Source organism: Cryptomeria japonica, chromosome 5 (assembly GCF_030272615.1).
Source record: "Cryptomeria japonica chromosome 5, Sugi_1.0, whole genome shotgun sequence".
Classification (NCBI taxonomy): Eukaryota; Viridiplantae; Streptophyta; class Pinopsida; order Cupressales; family Cupressaceae; genus Cryptomeria; species Cryptomeria japonica.
This window is the reverse complement of record NC_081409.1, coordinates 195,936,192-195,956,833: the sequence shown is the minus strand read 5'-3', so window position 1 is coordinate 195,956,833 and position 20,642 is coordinate 195,936,192. Positions and strand designations below refer to the sequence as shown.

The window sequence follows — 20,642 nt, the reverse complement described above, 5'->3', positions numbered from 1 at the left end:
CCCAATAAAGCCTGATGGCTTCCAGTTTTTCTACACCCAGGCTCTTAGCATTTTGGAACTTGGATAAGCCCCTATGAAATGTCTAATTAATGCTTGTCTTTTGAGCACTGAAATTCTTTGTTCCATCACATCCATGGTGAAATGTAATTCAGATTATCAAGTAACCACCATAGTATTTCCATTGTTGGGAAGTTAAGCCTAAATATGGGTTTTTGTGCATTCTAAGGCAAATGTTTGATCAGAACATATCTAGATACCTAGCTGGTTTCCTCGGAGACTATTAGTACCTGCCCCAAAATGCAGAAAATTTTCTAGGTCTGCTGCTCCCTTATTGCCTTGGCCTTACTTTTCCCTTTATTGATAAATGATTAGAGAATTATTTTAATGCAACCCCCTTGATCAAATTTTTGCTTGGTGTTGTGTTTTGCCCCTCATCCTTTTGCCATGTTTCTAAATGTCAAAATTCCAAAAAAAATCCAAGGTTTACAGTGTTTGAGTCAATTTCTGGCCCTGAGCAAGTTTTCAGGTCTCTCCTTACCTTGGTACCTTATTCACAAGTTCCCTGTTTCCCGAACCCCCATTCTCCTTATACATCGAAGTTTTTGGACTTTACCATGCCAATGTCCCTTTTCCTTCATTTCCCTCAAGTCCCCAATTCCCCAAATCCTCACATTTTGGGGTCCTGAAATTTTCATTCTCGGCATGCCTTCCTCTTGACCCCCAAGCTCCCGTTCATATGTGATGATATTCTATTGCATCATAAAGTCTCTTCGTATTTCAAAGTGTTTTGCTTTTCATTAACCTGATGGGCATTGAAGCTATGTGGCTTTCTTCTTTCTTTAGTACATTTCCCTCCAAGCTCCTATTTTCCGCAAGCCTTGATCACTATTAAGTGGCAAGATTGCAAACTTTTCCCTTCCATCTTCTCTAAATAAAATCGCATCACAACCCCAAACCCCAAACCTCAATGGCCTTTCAATCCTTCCTTTACCTCAGCATTGTGGTATCAAGTATTCTATATCTCTGATCCTAGCTCACGTCAAATATCTACTACTCTTGATCTCTGCTCACCCTCTCAAGCCATTTGCAGGCCCCCCAAAAAATTCCATCCCTTGTTTCTAAAGGCACAAGGTATCCCATATCCTTGAATCCCAAACCCTAGGTGCCATTCAGGTCTTCTCTTTTCCTCCTATGTTGTAATATCGAGTATCTCATAGCCCAGATCCCTACTTCCCCTTCAAAATTGCTCATAGGCTTTCATATTACTGCATCCCCTATTCCAACTCATATTAGCTATGTCAAGATCTCGATCCCCACATCCCTACTCCATATTTCCCACGAGTTTTCAAGATTTTGCTTCCCTCTTCACATTTCATCCTATGGTAGTGCATATCCCATTTTCTCAACCCCTATTCCCCAATCCTAGATTCCTCCTTAGACCTCTAGTATTTCTAATACTTGCCTAACTGTGGCAAAATTGTTCCCTGGCATCCCAATTCTCCAAATCTCACTATTCATCTATTCTTCCTCTTGGGCCCAAGAGCTTTTGTTTCCCTGTCCACCCTTGCATCCCAATCTCCCAATCCATGTGCCTCCGTTTGTTACTCTTGCGGATTTCCAACCCTTTTTCATGCAAATTCCCAAATCCCTGCCATTTGAACACCAAACCCTACCTACATCCTTGCACACCCAAGGAAGCCACTAATGGCCCTAAATGAATGCAATAAGACAAGAGAAGGCTCTCAAACGTTTCTCAGCACATGGGGACCCCTCAAGGATATAGTTGTCAATTCAAGGAATGTGGTTTTAGGTACCAATGTCATGTGAATGTGATGCTAGAAGGCATGGGTGACATGTACACTTGCAAACGAATCTTGCTCTCCCTGCAAGATCACGCAAGGATGTCACAATGACATATATATGCAGCTTTCATTTTGCACAGGAGGTGGATGAAAATAGGTTGCAAAACATGGGACAGTTGCAGTTTGATGTTTTGATAACCTGTTGTAGACCAAGTGCATTTCGATTGTAGTTTTCTAGGTTTTCTCCCCTGTTATGTAATATGACTATGTAATCCTGAGCAATTATAATGTGTGGATTTGATATCTATTTGAATGTCTCCATATGAGCATTTTATGAGCTCTCGATGGTTTTATTGACTATCCAAGTCACATTTGCTGATCCAAATTTTACTCTTGAACAGTTTGTCAGCTAAAAGATTGTAAAAGTAATTGCAAAGATTTTGTAAGACATATTATCAAGGCAATATATGAGGTTTGTGTGTTTGTTCATGGATTATAAAGGTATGTTCAACTAGATATGTTGTAATTCTCTGTGTCTTTTAGCATGCATGCATAGAGCCTAACTTATGTACAGGAGTGTGAAACATATCCCTTGTCACCTCATTAAGGTGTCTTCTGCTGGATTACATACATGTTATTCTTTGATTGGAAACATAGACTCTATCTCAGAATTTCTGCAAGCTTAACCGTAAGTGGGATGTGCATTGTTGTTATTTTACATCCATGTATGATTGTATGCTAAAAGTTGGACATCATTAAGCATTAATAAGGAAATATCTTTGGACTCCTTACATGCCTATGTATTTGCTTAATGCAGGTGTGAAGTACTTGTATCAGCAAATCAACATATATGATATAGGTGCTTAGTGACAACCAAATTGGAGTTTCATATAAAATGGGTATGGTTTGTCTCAAGGTCCACTCTTTTGTCATTTCTATTTAATTCTCTTGAAGATAACACCACAAGGAATATTGCATGCATGACCACAATTGGCACCGCAAGATTTGTCTCTAAATCTGCCAGGAGTGGCAGGAATGGGTAATTATTTCTCCAAGAAATATTGACTAGTAATTTATCTCTGCATCAGGAAGTTGGACAGAGAGATTTGTAAAGAGGCATCCATGTTAGCACGCGATAAAGCTAAGGAAAACGTGATAAAGCCCCATTGGCTGTTTCCATCATTTGTAAAGATTTAATAAACACTCCGCGGGCCAATATCAGCATACAAAAGATTAGTCGTATTAACTCTGCAAATTCTACCATTATTTGTTTTTGGTATATTAAACTTTTGCTAAAGGTCCCACTGGCTTCTGCACAAGATGTATATGACTACAATTTTCATTTTGGTTTTTCTTGATACAAAATAAATCAGGGAAAATTAATAGACCAGATAATTACAATCATCAAATGGTGGAAGACCCCAGTGTTCAGGCCGCAAGTCAAACAGATTACTCAGCACAGTATCAGCTTCAGTGTACAAATGAGCTTGTTTTGGAATAGATGGCACAGCTACCACCTCCATCCCAGCAGCCTTTGCAGCTCTAACACCAGGCCTGTTAGATATGAAAATCATTATAATTGGAGAACTTTCATCAAGATTGATATACTTTTGAAACACAACATTTCATTTATTTAGAAAATACCATATGCACAACTGTGTTTTAGAGGCACAAAGAAATTGAAACCCAATTCCAAGTTTCTAACATCTAAATAAACCCCATTAAGTTCTAAAGATAAGTAGAAACTGGTGGAAACAGATCTGAGATGGGACTGAAAATAGTATTAGCATCTTGACAAATTTGAATTAGAAGACAATAGTCCGTTTCAAATATTAGTGGAAATTTATTGAATTTCTAAAATATATGCATAAAACATTTGGAGGCATTGGAGTAAACAATTATTTTTGCCATATGAGATTAGCGGGACTTTGATGCCTCCAGCCACTGAATATATAGAGGCTGTAAGAATAACTGTTAAAAACTAGAACTTAAGGAGAAACTGGAATAATCAATTAGCTCAAGCAACACATCAAATTCGTCATTAATATTTGTATTAACCATTTATGAATAATGTAGATTACAATCCCATGTATTGCTACAACCTTATATAATATATACAATGTATAAACTTGCTACAATATGCTGTGTTGCAATGTTAGGTGAATTCTGATGGAGATTTTCAACACATCAAAGATTCACACACATAAAATGTTATGGACCATTTTCCATATATTTCTATTCAATTTTAAAAATTTGAAGCTTGATTATCATTCTGAACTGTAGAAAAATCCTAATGAAGCATATTTAAAAATAATGTCAAATATTTAAATGAAATGCTTGTAACAATAGCTACTTGAATTTAGGAATTATTTGAATCTCAAAATAATGGTGCACATCAGGTATGTCATCATTAGTTCAAGAGAGGCTAAGGCAAATTTACTATCTGAACTCTCTAAGCCTCACTGTCCTCTGCCACAACTGTTCTTAATTAAGAATCAACTAGTATCATATTGAAATTTTGGGTAAATTCTACCTTTTTCAATGTGAACTAGGTATACTTCAGAGCTTCATTATGCATCTTGAAGAGTATCAAGTGAGACTCTCCATTGCAGATGATACTGTAATGCTTATTTGATTATCATGCTAACCCATTGATGAATTCCACTTTGTGCAGAGCTTCCACCACCATTTCTCTACGATTCCCTTCTCCTCCTAAACTAGTCATAAATTTTAGGCCTGTCCAGACCTTTAACATGCTGGACCTAAATTTAAGTTCCATCCTACCCTTTAGTGTTGTGGTACTTAAGCTTAGGCATATCCCACCCCTTCACACCTTACCATACCCTTTAGTGCTCCTCCCAATCTTTTAGGCTCAATATAAATTCACATCAAGGAAACCTATTCCACAAGCACGGCAACATTTACCTGTTCTCACTGTCACTCATTTCTACTAGCCCTCACAGCCCTGTGCACTAAAGTTGTTGGATATACCAGAAAGATCATAGACAGGACTTCTACCTTGCTCTTCCATGCCTCCAACAGTACTACATCAAATTTTCACAGGTATCAATTTTGTGCTTACCAGTAGCATTTAGCATATGTGTTTCTCGTCATATTCTTCATATCGTAGGCACCTTCTTCGTGTCATACTGTCATACAGTCCTAGGCTGCTTGAAAATTGGTAAATGGTCTCTGTATATGCATTTTTGGAGAAGAGCTGAAGGGTCCCACATTAGTTGGATAAAATCTTTATTTTGTATCACTGCTATCTTTGCAAATCGAGGGTCTGGAGTCTGGACATCATTGATTGTCATTGCTTATGTTAGAGCACCATCTTGGTTACATATGTCACATAATTTTTAACCCTGTTTCTATTTTCATAACACCTTCTCTCACCATATGCATTTTCAAATGCGTGTATAACTTCATAGAGTGGAGTGGCAACAGTTGTTGCCTCTTCAACATGAAAATATTTTCCAGCCCTCTTCATACAATCTTCAATTGTTTTTGCAAACGTAAAATTGAATTAAAATTGTCTACAAGTTTCCAATTTCTTGAATCATGTCTCCACTACCAAATATGGTTCAAATCTTTAATCCCCATCAGCTATATCCTCCAATATGACCACTCCAAATTGAAACCTAAAGAGAGTAAAGCTTGGAAAGATATACTGCAAACAAGAACGTAATGCTTTCAGAAGATTGTTTCAGGAATATAAGGATATCTTTGGGTGGATCTATGACGAATTGAAGACATCACACTGACATGATCAGTCATTCAATACCCACTAAGACCAGATGTTAATCCTATCAGGTGAAGAAAGGGTCGGTTAATCCTAAGTTGACACCTGCAATATAGGCTGAATTGCAAAAGCTACTTGATGACAAGATTATATTTTCAATTCACTAATCCTCTTGAGTCACATATTTAGCTGATAGGCTATATTATATGGGAGGTTTTGACCTGAAACAAGTCCCACACTGTCAAACAACTACCAGGTTGCCATTAAACTGTCAAATAGTTGCTGGTTTTCAGTTGCATACTTTCTGTAGGACAATTGCTATTTAATTATAAATCTTCCAACAAATCTTGTAGCTGTCAAATCATATCAAATATGCCTGTCAATGTGGTGCCATAAATGACCCATTTTCCATGGTGTTGATGATTTTTTATTTTGTTTGATAAAGCCCCAAATTTCGTTTATTGTGAACAGATTGAAGCAGACTGGTTTTGGTTCATCTCATCTTTTAAAATTTCTGCTTTGGTCAGTTTTAATTATATTTTTCCTTCAAACTGTACCATTTTTTTCATCGGCACCGTGGACAGCATGACAGAATTTGTGCAGAATCTTGAGGTAAGTCACTTGCCATGGTGTCAGTGATTTTAAATTTTGTGAATCTATACCCGGCCAGATCATTCTTTGTTGTGTTTCATTTCATTCTAAAAGAAATCTGTCTATATCCTTCAACTGAATATCACTCACCACTTGCAAGGTCTTTTTTCTATGTAGGATTGCAAGGTCAAGTATCATGTACTCCAATGCATATTCAATAATATTGCAGGTGGGTAGGTTTCCTTTTGGTATTTTTCTTATCTCTTCCTGCAGTTAAAGCTGAAAAGGCTCAAGGCCTGGATGCTCTTGATTAAAAGTCAGAAACTAGAATCATAATATGTCACATATACTCAAAGCATATTATCATACAGTATGACACAGGCTGCATCAGCAGAGCATGCTCTGATTAAGGTTAGCTCGTTCCCACTGCCTTACCAGCAGGGTGTTATGCAAATGAAATACAAGTTATCTACTAGGATTATTTCTTTACTAAAATCCAAGTTTCATTGTAATTTGTTAATTTTGAGAAAGTAAAATAAAAACCCAAAAAATCATTATATATTTGGACTTGAATCCATCCTCACAAGCTTGGACTCCATAGTTTTAAATTATAAGAGATACAGTTCATTTGGTTATTTAATATCTTTAGTAATTCACACCAAAAATGTTGTTCAGAACAGGTAATGTATGAAATTACAGAAAATCCCCTAGGCTTAGCTTCCATTCATAATTAAGACTAGAGAATGATGAAGCTATGCAGATTCTTTAAATAATTTCAAGATTATATGATGGATCTTCAAGACTAACTATTTCTTTCATCCTAATGATGGATCATGTAGTCTGATCCGAAGTGTTGATGATGAAAAGTATCACACACAGTTCAAACCAGAAAGAGAAAAAAACTAACATTATGGACTGTAGAAATTACATGACTTTGACAACTGTATATGTTAGAACTTATCCACCAACTGATAAACCACAAACTAAGGTTAAGGATAGTGTCTAAGTTCTATTATAGAACTTTCCCTGCAATAACTGATCGTGAATACATAACACAATTGTTCTGTAACAATTGCATCTTCAATTAATACCTAATCTATAACATTTAGTTGTTACACGAAATAAAACATGCAGGATATTTGTTAATACATTATGCTATTTATAGCTTTAGCTTACAAAATCTAAGTAAATTAACAAAAGCACCTTATCCAACAAAGAATTCAGCAAAGGAGTCCTCTAATTTAGACAGGTCCCTTAATCCTAGGTGTTCAGCCTCACCTCCATCAGTGGATGGATATAAATCCCAACATAGTTTATATCAAAGGCAGAAGAAAAGGACTTACAACCATGATAGCAAGGAGAAGTTGTGATGATGGAGATTTAAGAATGTAAATTGTAGCTCACATAAGAAATGGTTGTCCATTCTTTTTGTTTTCCAGGAAGCATGCTTGTATCATTCATTGTTAATTTTGTAGCTTTGTGCAGAAACAAGCTATTAACATGAATTTAAATGTACTTTAAACAGAACAATAAAAAAAATTGAGTTCATTTGGCGATATCTAAATTAAACAGAAGCGTACAAATCATTCTGTTGTACTTAACAATTTCCTATGCAAACAGTGGGCAATTGTCAGCAAGAAATATTAGTATCATTTTGAGCTAGCTGGTTTTATCTATTGAGTAATGTGGAGCGCATTGTGGTTAGCATTAAATAATTTACAAAGAATATAATGATTTTAACATGCTAGGCAGATCTACCCAGCAATGAAGAAGATGAACTTTATCACTTTGCAGCATAGGCCAACTATGGTTACCTTTTGTTGCTATGCTATTTTGTCCTTGATTTTAAGCTGATGATAAATTGCAAATGTCACCACAGAATTTTTTTATGATGCTGAATATTTTTACTCTAGAATAAATACACTCTAAGCTTTATATTATTTTTTAGCATTCACGCTCAAGTCTTTTCAGGTCTTGCAAACATGAATATTATAGTAAACAATATTTATTGCTTTTGAATGTTAATTATCTGGTGTCTTTATTGGAACTCACGATTACTGTGGTTGAATTATGATTAACAATGCTACCGCTGGTTGGCTTGACCCCCACTTAGCCTTGTGCCCTCACTGGTTCAAACCGGTTGGTTCTTTTTAGTTAAATTCTATCAATGAAATGTTTTGAAACGATTTTCATGTGATTTTTATTATTTAGTTAATGAAGTTATCAATGGAAATCAGGGCATGAGTTAGTGACTCAAATTGGTTAATTTGGATAAATTCTGGATTAAAATGCCTATTAAGAATTCATGTTTTATTCGCTTGAATATTTAATGTGAATTTTATCCTTGATGGGATATTGATTTGGAAATTGAATGAGGTGTGAATGTCATGAAAGAGTGTTTTATTTAATTTTCAATCAATGATGTTGCAAGTGCTTATGATGCTGATTTTCTCAAAGATTGTCTGAGTGCGGACTTAGTGAATTAGCTGTCCTTGCAAGTGTATATTGTGTTATTTCTGGTTTGTGGTTCAGTCGTCCTGTGATGGAGTATTTGGTACCTTTGAGCAAGTGATATATGTTGGCTTCGTTGTCTTAACCATGTAGTGTCTTTGCCTTATGGTTAGCCAAGAGTCAGTATGTCCTTGTTTGACCATTTGTTTGTGAAAGTGGTGTAATGGTTGTCTGCTTCGCCATAGGGTCCTCGGGGAGTGACCATGTCTGTTTAGTGTCCTTTGAGAGAATGGCTTTCGAGCAAGGGCTGCGCCTAGAGTGGTTGGCAGGTTACCCCTCGAGAGTCAAATAATAAGTGATAATCTAATTAATTGATTAGGTGGGTAGTTCATAACATTAATAAAGATATTGTACCTCGCGCATAGGTGAGTGCTTGTATTGAGGCTCATAATGTAGTGAGAAGCCCTGAAATGGCAAATTGACCACCTTGTCTTCACGAAAGGTTGGAAGGGTCCGCATGAGACTTAGTTGGAGCCAGAGGTTCGGGAGAGGTTACCAGGACTGAGAACCGGGACCTATGAGGGCCTACCGAAGTAACCATCAAGCTATGCGATGACACTCTCTCTTTAGGTTCACTGGTGTTTTGTGATGTCAATTCACTTGTGTTTTGTGAGGTCGAGTCACTTGTGTAATTGTGATGTTGAGTCACCTGGATTATTGTGGAGTCTCTTTGTGTTTTCATGGTGTCGTATTGTTTTGTCGACCATGTCATGCCTTTGCTTGCTTGAGGGTCCTCAACTACTCCTAGCACGGTGGGGTGATTCCATTTTAGGAGTTACATGGTCGAGTGGTAGTGCCACTTCCCATTGGATGTTCTAGTTCGTATCTTCATGCGAGGATTGGCTTCGCAGGGGCTTTTGTGGTTTGTGGCTCATGCATAATCTCATGTTGGAGATTATTATTCTTTGGAGACCTAAGTGGTTCTTGTATCATTGAACTTTTGTAACCTTGTATTTGGTTTAGTTGTATCTTTATATGTATTTTGAGAAGCTATGTATTGGAAGAGCAATGTAATCCTATGTATGGGATGTTTTTATCAGTTCCTTTATGATATGTATAAATGCTTATTGAAGTGGAATTATATTGTATCCTTTCAATCTTTCAATGGTGTAATCTGTTATTGCATACGGCTTCTTGTGATCATTAAGTTAATGATGGAGATTGGATTAATCTCAATTGTGTAATTTATCTTTTGGTTAATTCTTTGTTGGTAACCCTTAAGGAATTCTGGTGTAAGTCTTCCGCTTGTGTTATCGTGCATGTTGTGTAAATGCACTTTTGATGTTTATATTTTAAAAAAAAATTGTTTCACCCTTGTTGTGGGTTTTCCTTCGGGGTTCCTGGCAGGGTATTACATGATTTAACAATTTACAATATACAAAAATAGTAGAGTTGCATTGGAAGATAACCCAAAAAATTGGTTGCTGAAATATAAAAAACATTTCATTTGTCTTTCTCATTTGGTGTAGGTTTTGTTTATACCAATTTTTATTTTTTAAATTGCGTGAATGAAGTTTTTTTAAATTAAATTTAAGAATATTTACGTCAAATTTTGAAAAAATCGAATAACATAGTATTTGGCTCAATTGGAAATCAAAGTTTTTTGGGCATATGTGGGTACAGTATCTGACATGTATCCGGGTTGTATCCGATATGGGGATACGCGCGTCCAGGGAGGGACACAGGAGTTTCCGGCTACTCTGAATATAATCCTAGTTACTCAGTAAGATCAACATAACATAACACTCAGTGCTCCTTAGGATAGTTTTCTGCATATTCAAATGTCATTTGAACTCGTGATTGTGGAAGCAACATTCAAGAGTAGATGTGAAAGATAAAAAAATGGTTGCAAACCATAATGGTCTTACTATGTTTAACTAACATGGCAGATAACTTGAGCCATCTAAGGTGAGTTTTTGATGGATACCAAGAGTTTGGAGTATCACTAAATTCAAAGTGACTTAATGCAAGCTGCTGGGACACATCATATCTAAGGATGAAGTAACTACAAGTGCGTTGAAGCAATTGCTCAAGTTTCTCTCCTAGAAACAAAAGGGATAGACAAGTGCCATGAACTAAGTCTTATGTGACTCAAGGCAAGCTGCTAGGACACATTGTATGTATGGATGGAGTAGACTCCAAGAGAGTAGGTGCAATTGGTCAAATTTCTCTCCATAGAAATAATAAGGATATCCAATCCTTCTTCATGAAAATAAATTTCTTTCAAAGGTTCATACCAAACTTTACAAGATCATGGAACTAATTGTCAAAGCATTAAGGGATAAGATTTATAATGGATGAAGACTTGAAAGGAGGCATTTGAGCAATTTAAAAAGATGCTTGCAAAAGTGCAACTATCGGTAAGCCTTGAATATGGAAAACCAAGGTAACCTGGGGACGCATCCTCATCTTGAAAACCCCCGTCCTAGTCCCAGGGAAGGCCAAGGGATGTTTCCCCCCTGTCCCCAATATGCCAAGATTTTCCAGATAAGTCTCGAAAAAGGGGAGATGTTGGCTCTCGCTGCAGGGGGACGTCTGTTCATCTCGAGGACGTCCCTTGACCATCCCGAGGACGGTCGGGCGTCCCCCACGGTTAGGGCATTTTTTTGTAAGTTAAAAACATTAAAAACACAACATTTAAAAAAATATATATATATTCCTAATGTGGGCCCCTACCTCCAAAAACACCCTACATCTATTCCTTGACTCATTTGGTCATTTGTGTGTGAAGAAAAATGTTGGAGCAGCAAGAGGGTTTGAAGGAAGCCATCGAAGGAGGAGGTCCAGCAGTCAATAGAAGACAAAGTGGTTCAGTCTAGGACAAGTATCTTCTTTCAAGCTTGAAAGAGGTAAGGTTCATTCTTCCATTTTTGTATTTTCCATTTATTTTCAAAATTTGAAGAATGAAATGAGAGAAATGTCTGATTTTTTTTTAGTTTTTGTATTTTATCAGTTTAAACTTTCATTCAAACTCAAAAAAATGAGCAGCAATGAGGGCGATAGTAGTAGTGAGAATGAAGTGGAAGTTGTTAGTGGAAATGCAAGTGGAAGTGCTAAGAGAAGTAGTGGGCAGCAACCTAATATATTTAAATGCCCTTCAAAAATTATGGAAACATATGCAAAGGGCCCTTTCAATTAAAAAAAAAACTCTTCTCCAATATGTTACACCTAGAGGTGAAAGGAAAAGAAATTTGGAAGGGAGTAGGGTGTGGGATTGTCATGTTTGTTTGACAGATTTTAGGGGCAGCTACACAAGGGTAAAATCTCATTTTTTGGGTGTTCCAGGCCATGGGGTCAAAGCTTGTCCAAAACTAGGGATCAAAGATGAGGAGAGGATAGAGTGTCACAAACTGCATATGGAGGCAGAAATGGAGAAACAAGGTGTGGCAATACCGGCACCTTTTTTTGCATGTTCACAAACATCTGGGCTTATGACATCCACTAGTGGTAGTAGTAGTCAAGTTGAGACAAGGAAAGAGGAAGATGGGTAGTGAGAAGGGAGGGTCGGTAGAAGCTTTGTTTAATGCACAAGGACGTGAAGCTACAAAGATTGCTAGATTTTTTTTTGTTAATGCCATCACATTTCATGTGGCACGTTCCTCTTAGTCCAAACAAATGGTCAAAGATATAGCCACTATCAGTCCCACATTCACACCCCCTAGAGATCATAAGCTACGAACTACTCTCCTAGACAAAGAGTATTCTAAGGTTAATGTGTTAATAGAAGATATGAGACGAACTTGGATAAGGTTTGGTTGCTCTATTGTGATGGATGAGTGGACTGATGTTAGACATCGACCACTCATCAATATCATTGTCACATGCCTTGCTAGATCTTATTTTTTGAAAGTCATGGATTGTTCAAGGAAGTGTAAGGATGCAGAGTTCTAGTTTAGCATTTTGAGAGATGTCGTAGAGGAGGTTGGGGCTACTAATGTTGTACAAGTGATCATTGATTCAGCATGTGTGTGCAAATCAGCAAATTGATGGTGGAGGGTGCTTACAGACACATCTTTTGGACCCCATGTTGTGTTCATGCATTGAACAATGCATTGAAAGACATAGGAAAAATAGATTGGGTGAAGCAAGTGGTGGCAGAAGCTAGAGACATTCAAGTGTTCATTTGCAACCACCACACTTCACTTGCTCTCTTTAGATCATTTTCAAAGGAGTTCCTCAAACCTGTTGAAACAAGGTATGCCACTTAATTTTGTATCAAACTTCCAAATTTTTATTTTAATAAACATTGAATATAGGTATGCACTTAAATTTTTTATTATTTTTAATTTTAATGAATGTAGGTATGCCACTTTGTCTTATTGGAGAGCATTCTTGAGGTGTGTGATCCTCTACAATTGATGGTGGTGAATCCTAAGTGGGCTAGATAGCGAGAATCAAACTCTACTGAAGGAAAATATGCTAAACAAAAGATCCTTGATGACAATTGGTGGTCCACTGTGAGGTAAGACATTGCTGATTTTATTATTAAATTGCTGATTGTTTTAAAAATTAAATATTAGATTGCTGATTTTCATATTTTGATTTTAATATTTTGAACTTTGCACTTGCAGATATGTTTGCTCTTACATCTCACCTATTGTAGATGTCATCAGATATGTTGATACAGACTCTCCTAGTCTTGGAGAGATAATGAGACATTTGACAGTATGCTTGGGAAGATTAAGCAAACAATTTTGGCTAAGGATCCTAATTTGGGGTTCTATGAGCAATATATTAGGCCCATTGTGACACGGAAATGGAACATAATGAACACACCACTTCATATGGCAGCCTATGCAATGAATCCCAAATGGTATGCACCAAGGGGTGGAAGGGTGCCTCCATGTGATGATGATGAGGTTTTAGATGGATTCACATGGGCCATTGATAAGATATATCCAAATGAGGAGGCTTCCATACTTCACACACAATTCCTTGACTTCACAAATATTTGTGGTCCTACATTGAGTAAACCACAGGCGAGGTTGGACATAGCCATATTAGCCCAAAGAGACCCTATTGGATGGTTGACATGGCATGGGATGGATACACCACAATTGAAGTTGCTTGCCTCTCGCCTCCTTTCATAGGTTGCTAGTTCCTCTGTTGTAGAGAGGAATTGGTCCACATATGGCTTTATCCACTCTATCAAGAGGAATAGACTTACCTCTATACAAGAGGATAAACTAGTGGTCGTGCATAGTGCTCTTCAACTTCAGGATCGTTAAACTCCAAAGTATTGGCAAACTCCAGCTTTACGATGGGATGTTGATCCCAAAGATGTGGCCCAAGTTGATGAGGAGGAGGCACGAGGGGAATTGGTTGGGATTCCATTGGATGAGGTGAACATGGACCATGACAATGGCATAGACTCAAAGACTCTAATTTTGTTGCAATGTTAGGAGATGCAGATTAGGGGCACCATTGTACTTTGTTCTTTTGTATTTTCATATCGTAATTGACAATGAAACTATATGGCAGCAGTCTAGCCTTTGGGCATTTTGTATGTTATTTCTTTAATATCTATTATCACATGCATATTGACAATGAATTCTGAATTATGAGTGCATATTTAAGTACTGACAATGTTGTATGTCCAAACTTTATGTTCTAAAATGTTTTCATAGTATCATACGCATGTTATATCCATGTTTTTATATGAATATAATGTATATATGCATGCTTTATCCATGTTTTCATATGAACATTTAAAATTTCCCTATATTTTATATAGCCATCCCCCCCCTCCCCTCGTCTCCAAATTTGGCAAAAACATTCATCGTCCCAGAAACTCGGGGTTGTAAATGATGTTCAATTTGCATTCAATATGCAAGTTTATATTCTAATTTAATATTTATTTTATCTATCATTGAATTGTTATATAAATCTGATTGTCTTCTTTTATGTGGAAGGAGAGGAGGAGCATTTATAAATTTCAATGTCCATTCTCACACATTTCATTTGATATATGTAGTGGGTTGGGTACGGTCAAGCAATGCCTTGACCGGCCATGTCTTTTGGACATGGCCGATCAAGACATCACTTGATCGTGCCCCTTCACGATAATGATGCATGGCATTTTATTTACCAACCGGTGCATATATTAAAACACCCGATAATTATCGGTGGTGCATGGTTATCTTACCACCCGATATAATTATCGGTGGAGCATGGTTATATTAACACCCGATATAATTATCGGTGGCGCATGGTAATATTAACATTATCTTTTACACCTGATATAATCGGTGTATGCCAAACGGTGTATCCTTAACACCCGATATAATCGGTGTGAACATAGACTAATCTAAATATCAAACGATAGTTTAACCGATAATCGTTAAGTCTTATTTGCAAGAATTAACTCAATTTGTCAATCGGTGAATATGAATAGATTGATACTATGATTAATATAAAGGGAATGTTTATCAATTGAATGCTTGAGTTTATTCATTTTAATAATCGATATGATAAATGATTGAATGAGAGACTTCATTTATCTCTCATTCAATCATTTATCTTACCGAAGCTATCTATACATTAACACTCCCTCTTAGCTAGGTAAGATAAATAAGAGTACTGTATCAAGCATCACAATTCAACTGATGGATAGCATTCATTTACATATTTTAATCTTCTAGGGGATCATATCATCTACTCACGAGATATGAAGTATCACCTAATCACGTGATACAAGATGTCTATCACATTAGTCTTGTGATGACAGGATATCACCTCAGCACGTGATACCAGTATTACCTAATCACGTAATACTTAAGGATAATCATATGAGAAAATATTCAATTCTCACCTTTATCCAAGTTATGGTAAGTGCACTAACACTTCATATGAATGTTTTACCATAACACAATCATGGCTTCATCCATAATCCACCAGAGATCCAACATGATAACTGGTTTGGACATTATAAAATCGTCACTTTATAATGTCCACATACAAGTGTTCACTATCTTGAGAGATCGTCACCTCTTAGATGTGAACTCAGGGGATAGAATCCAAAAATTGTCCTATCATGACAAAGAGGTTTACACATTAAACATCTTATAGGTATGCAAACATAGATTACAAAGCAAATTACCTTTCTATCATACCTAAACCTTTTCTGAAGTGATCAACCTTCACTCTAGAAAGAGGTTTGGTCAGAATATCTGCACTTTGATCTCCTGTACATACATATTCCAATTGGATTGCATTCCCATCTACCATATCTCGCACATAATGGTATGGAATCTCAATATGCTTGGATCTGTCATGAAACACTAGGTTTACTGAAAGTTTTATGCAGCTCTGGTTGTCACAGTGTATAACAATGGGTTTCATAGGTTCTCCAAACAACCCCACAAGCAACTTCCTTAGCCATACTGCCTGTCGAGCAGCCATAGAAGCTGCAATGTATTCTGCCTCGGTGGAGCTTTGAGCTACTGAAGATTGTTTCTTGCTGATCCAAGATATCATGGCTGAACCTAGACTGAAGCAACACCCTGAAGTGCTTTTCCGGTCTGTCACACTTCCAGCCCAATCTGAATCTATAAATCCATGTAGATTTATATCAACCTTCTCGTATTTGAGACCAAGTTTTAGAGTACCTTGTAGGTACCTCATAATGTGTTTTACTGCAACCAGGTGTATCTCCTTCGGTTCACACATAAACTGACTTAGAGCATTAACTGCATAACAGATATCTGGTCTTGTATTTACCAGGTACATCAAGGACCCAATCATCTGTCTGTATTGAGTAGGATCAGTGGGTTGTGACTCTATTGATGCTTCTTTAAGTTTATGTAAGTTGGTTTCCATAGGAGAGGTCATGGGTCTACAATTTAGCATTCCGAATCTCTTCAAAATATCCAAGGTGTACTTTCCTTGGTTTAGTATAATGTTGTCAGAATTCTGCCATACTTCCAATCCTAGGAAGTAATGAAGGAGTCCTAAGTCCATATCAAATTCTTTGGATAGATCATTCTTGCATTGATCTATAAGGTGATCATTTCCTGTGATTAATAAGTCATCAACATATAAAATCAGTATTAGCATATCACCTTTATTTATTTTGTAGTAGAGATTAGGATCTGCATCATTTTTGGAGAAGCCTAGTCCTAAGAGATAGGTGTCAATTCTTTCATACCAGGCCCTGGGAGCCTGTTTGAGCCCATAGAGAGCTTTCTTGAGTTTACACACATGAGACTCTGCACCATGAATTTCAAAACCTTCAGGTTGCTCTAGGTCGACTTCTTCTGAGATCTCACCATTTAGAAAAGTTGTCTTAACGTCCATTTGGTGTACCTTCCATCCTTTTGTTGCTGCAATGGCTAATACAGCTCTTAGTAATGTATACCTAGCAACAGGTGCAAAGGTTTCTTCATAATCTATTCCCTCCCTTTGTGAGAAGCCTCTGGCTACAAATATGGCCTTGTGTTTTTCAATACTGCCGTCTGCAACATGTTTGATTTTGAACAGCCATTTAGATGAAACCATAGATTTCTTAGTTGGCCTAGGAACAATCTCCCAAACATCATTTTTCATAATGGACTGATACTCTTCAGACATGGCATCCTTCCATACTTGATGTTCAAGTGCATCTGATACATTGTTTGGTTCAGCTTTAGAGAGGTCATTCATAAGGGCAACATAGCTAGTGAATTTATTAAGCCTTTTGCTTTCTCTGAAGGTTCCTAAGGGAGCAACAAACTTCTGAGCTTCTTCTACAGTTTTGGTGGCCCATAGTGGTCTTTTCTTGAGGTTTTCTCTAGGTGGACTTTGAGTTTCACTCATAGTTTCCTCAGGATTCTCCCTCTGAAGCTCAGGAGTAGGATCTCTATCTAAGCTAGGGTTGGGAATATAGACTTTGGGATCTAGAGAGCTTTGGGCTCTTTTGAAGGCTAAGTTTTCTTCAAAGATCACATCCCTACTTAGTTCAATATTCTTTTGACCAGGTATATATATCCTATAGGCTTTGGAGGTTTCACAGTATCCTACAAAGATTCCCCTTTTTCCATAAGGCTCTAATTTTAATCTTTTCTCCTTAGGTACATGAATATAGACAGGGCATCCAAAAATCCTAAGGTGGCTTATATCTGGTTTTGATTTAGTAAAGACTTCCTCAGGGGTCTTGTCTTCAAGATGAGAGTGAGGACATCTGTTTTGAATATATATAGCAGTGCTAGTTGCTTCTGCCCAAAGATTGATATTTAGATTCTAATCAAGGATCATAGCTTTGGCAGCTTCAACGATTGTCCTATTTTTCCTTTCTGCTATCCCATTTTGTTGAGGGTTGTAAGGTATTGTTAACTCCCTCTTAATCCCTAAATTTTTACTAAACTCTTTAAATAATTCTGATGTGTATTCCCCCCCATTATCAGTTCTTAGGGTTTTAATTTTGTTTCCTGAGTAGTTCTCTGTTAGTGATTTGAATTCTTTAAACCTATTAAGGATCTCTTCTGATTCTTTACATTTCAGAAAGTAGATCCAGGTTTTCCTAGAGTAGTCATCAACAAATATTACATAATACAGAAATCCCCCCAATGAATTTACAAACATAGGTCCACATACATCAAAATGAACTAACTCTAAAATTTTACTTGTTTTCCTAGTACTACTCTGAAAAGCACCCTTACTATTTTTACCTAGGGCACATCCTGTGCATGCCCCTGAATGATATTGCTTTAGCTTAGGTAGACCTGTGACAAGGTCTCCCATTGATGATAAAGCTCTAAAATTTAGGTGGCCTAGTCTTCTATGCCAGATTTCATTGGTATATGTAGTTTCATGAATTAGGGCTAAGTTGGGCTCTATGCATAACTCATATAAGTAGCCTTGTCTTTGACCAATTGTTTTAGCTTTCTTGATGAATGAGTTCTTTGGCCAAGCTAACACTTTGTTGTTCATGAAGGTCACTCTGTATCCATTGTCCTCCAGTGCTGATATTGAGACAAGATTCCTCTTAATGCCTGGAACATATAGCACTCCTCTAAGTTGTAATGATACACCTGACTTTAGTTTGATGGTGCAGTTTCCAACTCCTTTGACAAGGTGTGTCGAGTCATCTCTGATGGTTACCTCTTCATCAATCTCCTCTTTCATGGAATCTAGTACTTCTCTGAATCCCGTGATGTGTCTGGATGAGCCACTGTCGATCACCCAGGAGTTCACTTTGTTTGATGCTTGATTTGTGAGTGCTGAATAGAGTACATACTTCTCGGAGTCCTCTTCCCTTTTCGATTTTCCTGTTTTGGCAAATGTGGCTTGTTTAGCTTTTTCTGGACATTTGGCAAAATAGTGCCCAAATTTGTCACATCTGTAACACTGAATTTGAGAGAGATCCTTCTTGAAGGAGTTCTTGTTGTGACAACCTTTTCTCTTCCTAAATTGCCTCTGCTTGCCTTTCTTGTTTGAGTTTGTATTTAGAGCTTGTAGGTCTTCATCTATATTCTTCTGTTTGATCCCTTTCTTATTTTGCCTTGATTCTTCTTGGAGACAATCAGCCTTTAGCCTATCGAATTTAGGAAAGTTGTCCCTTGCACTGATGCCTTGGACGAATGTTTCCCAGATGCTAGGCAACCCATCTAGAGCAATGAGGGTTAATTCTTTGCTTTGGATCTCATATCCAAGGGTTGCCAGTTCATCCCTTAAGGTAGATATTCGCATGAAGTAGGCATTGACTAATTCTCCTTTTATCATGGTTATATGATTTATCTCTCTTTTTAGAGCCAAGGTTCTACTGGCATTGGATATCTCAAAAGCGTCCTCAAGTGCTTTGAACATGTTGAAGGCTGTTTCGTGCTTCTTTATAATGGGCATAATATTGTTCCTTACCCCATCAACTATTATTTTGATAGCCTTATCATTTCCTTCTCTCCAAATTGCTTGGTCAGGTTCAGTCTCAGGTTCTTTAGTTTCAGTCTTTACAAATGATTCAACTTTGTTATCTTTTAGAATCATTTGAATTTTGAACTTCCATGCGGAGAAGTCATCACCCCCTGCGAGTTTGTCTTCAAATCTGATAGCGCCAGCCATTGATAGAATTGTGATGTTAAATATATACTTGATTTGAATTTTACGTAAAATTGAACAGCCTCAGGTTCGATTTAACTATAGCTCTGATACCATGTAAATGATGTTCAATTTGCATTCAATATGCAAGTTTATATTCTAATTTAATATTTATTTTATCTATCACTGAATTGTTATATAAATCTGATTGTCTTCTTTTATGTGGCAGGAGAGTAGGAGCATTTATAAATTTCAATGTCCGTTCTCACACATTTCATTTGGTATATGTAGTGGGCTGGGTACGGTCAAGCGATGCCTTGACCGGCCATGTCATGTCTTTTGGACATGGCCGATCAAGACATCACTTGATCGTGCCCCCTCACGATAATGATGCATGGCATTTTATTTACCAACCGGTGCATATATTAAAACACTCGATAATTATCGGTGGTGCATGGTTATCTTACCACCCGATATAATTATCGGTGGAGCATGGTTATATTAACACCCGATATAATTATCGGTGGTGCATGGTAATATTAACATTATCTTTTACACCCGATATAATCGATGTATCCTTAACACCCGATATAATCGGTGTGAACATAGACTAATCTAAATATCAAACGATAGTTTAATCGATAATCGTTAAGTCTTATTTGCAAGAATTAACTCGATTTGTCAATCGATGAATATGAATAGATTGATACTATGATTAATATAAAGGGAATGTTTATCAATTGAATGCTTGAGTTTATTCATTTTAATAATCGATATGATAAATGATTGAATGAGAGACTTCATTTATCTCTCATTCAATCATTTATCTTACCGAAGCTATCTATACAACAGGGGTAACATAGTGTAAAAACCTTTCAAATATTTTCATTTGCTTCAAAGCATGCAATGGCAAGCATTGTATTGCAAAAGAATAATGGAGGGCATGAGTAAGCAATTATCTTCATATGCAAGGCAATAATATATGC

General features: G+C 37.0%; 1 protein-coding gene across 3 annotated transcripts in view; it reads right to left on the bottom strand.

Moving 5' to 3' along the window:
* Window positions 1-20,642, bottom strand: part of LOC131027979 (bifunctional riboflavin kinase/FMN phosphatase) — an 81,254-nt gene that overhangs the window by 4,213 nt on the left and 56,399 nt on the right. For 2 of the 3 annotated variants that reach the window (XM_059221323.1, XM_059221324.1), the window contains one exon: window positions 3,208-3,356. In XM_059221323.1, coding sequence (XP_059077306.1) covers window positions 3,345-3,356 — 12 coding nt within the window. In that variant the 3' untranslated portion in view covers window positions 3,208-3,344. Of the gene's footprint in view, window positions 1-3,201; window positions 3,357-20,642 lie in introns of those variants that run through there. The other variant, XM_057958082.2, reaches the window with a different exon arrangement.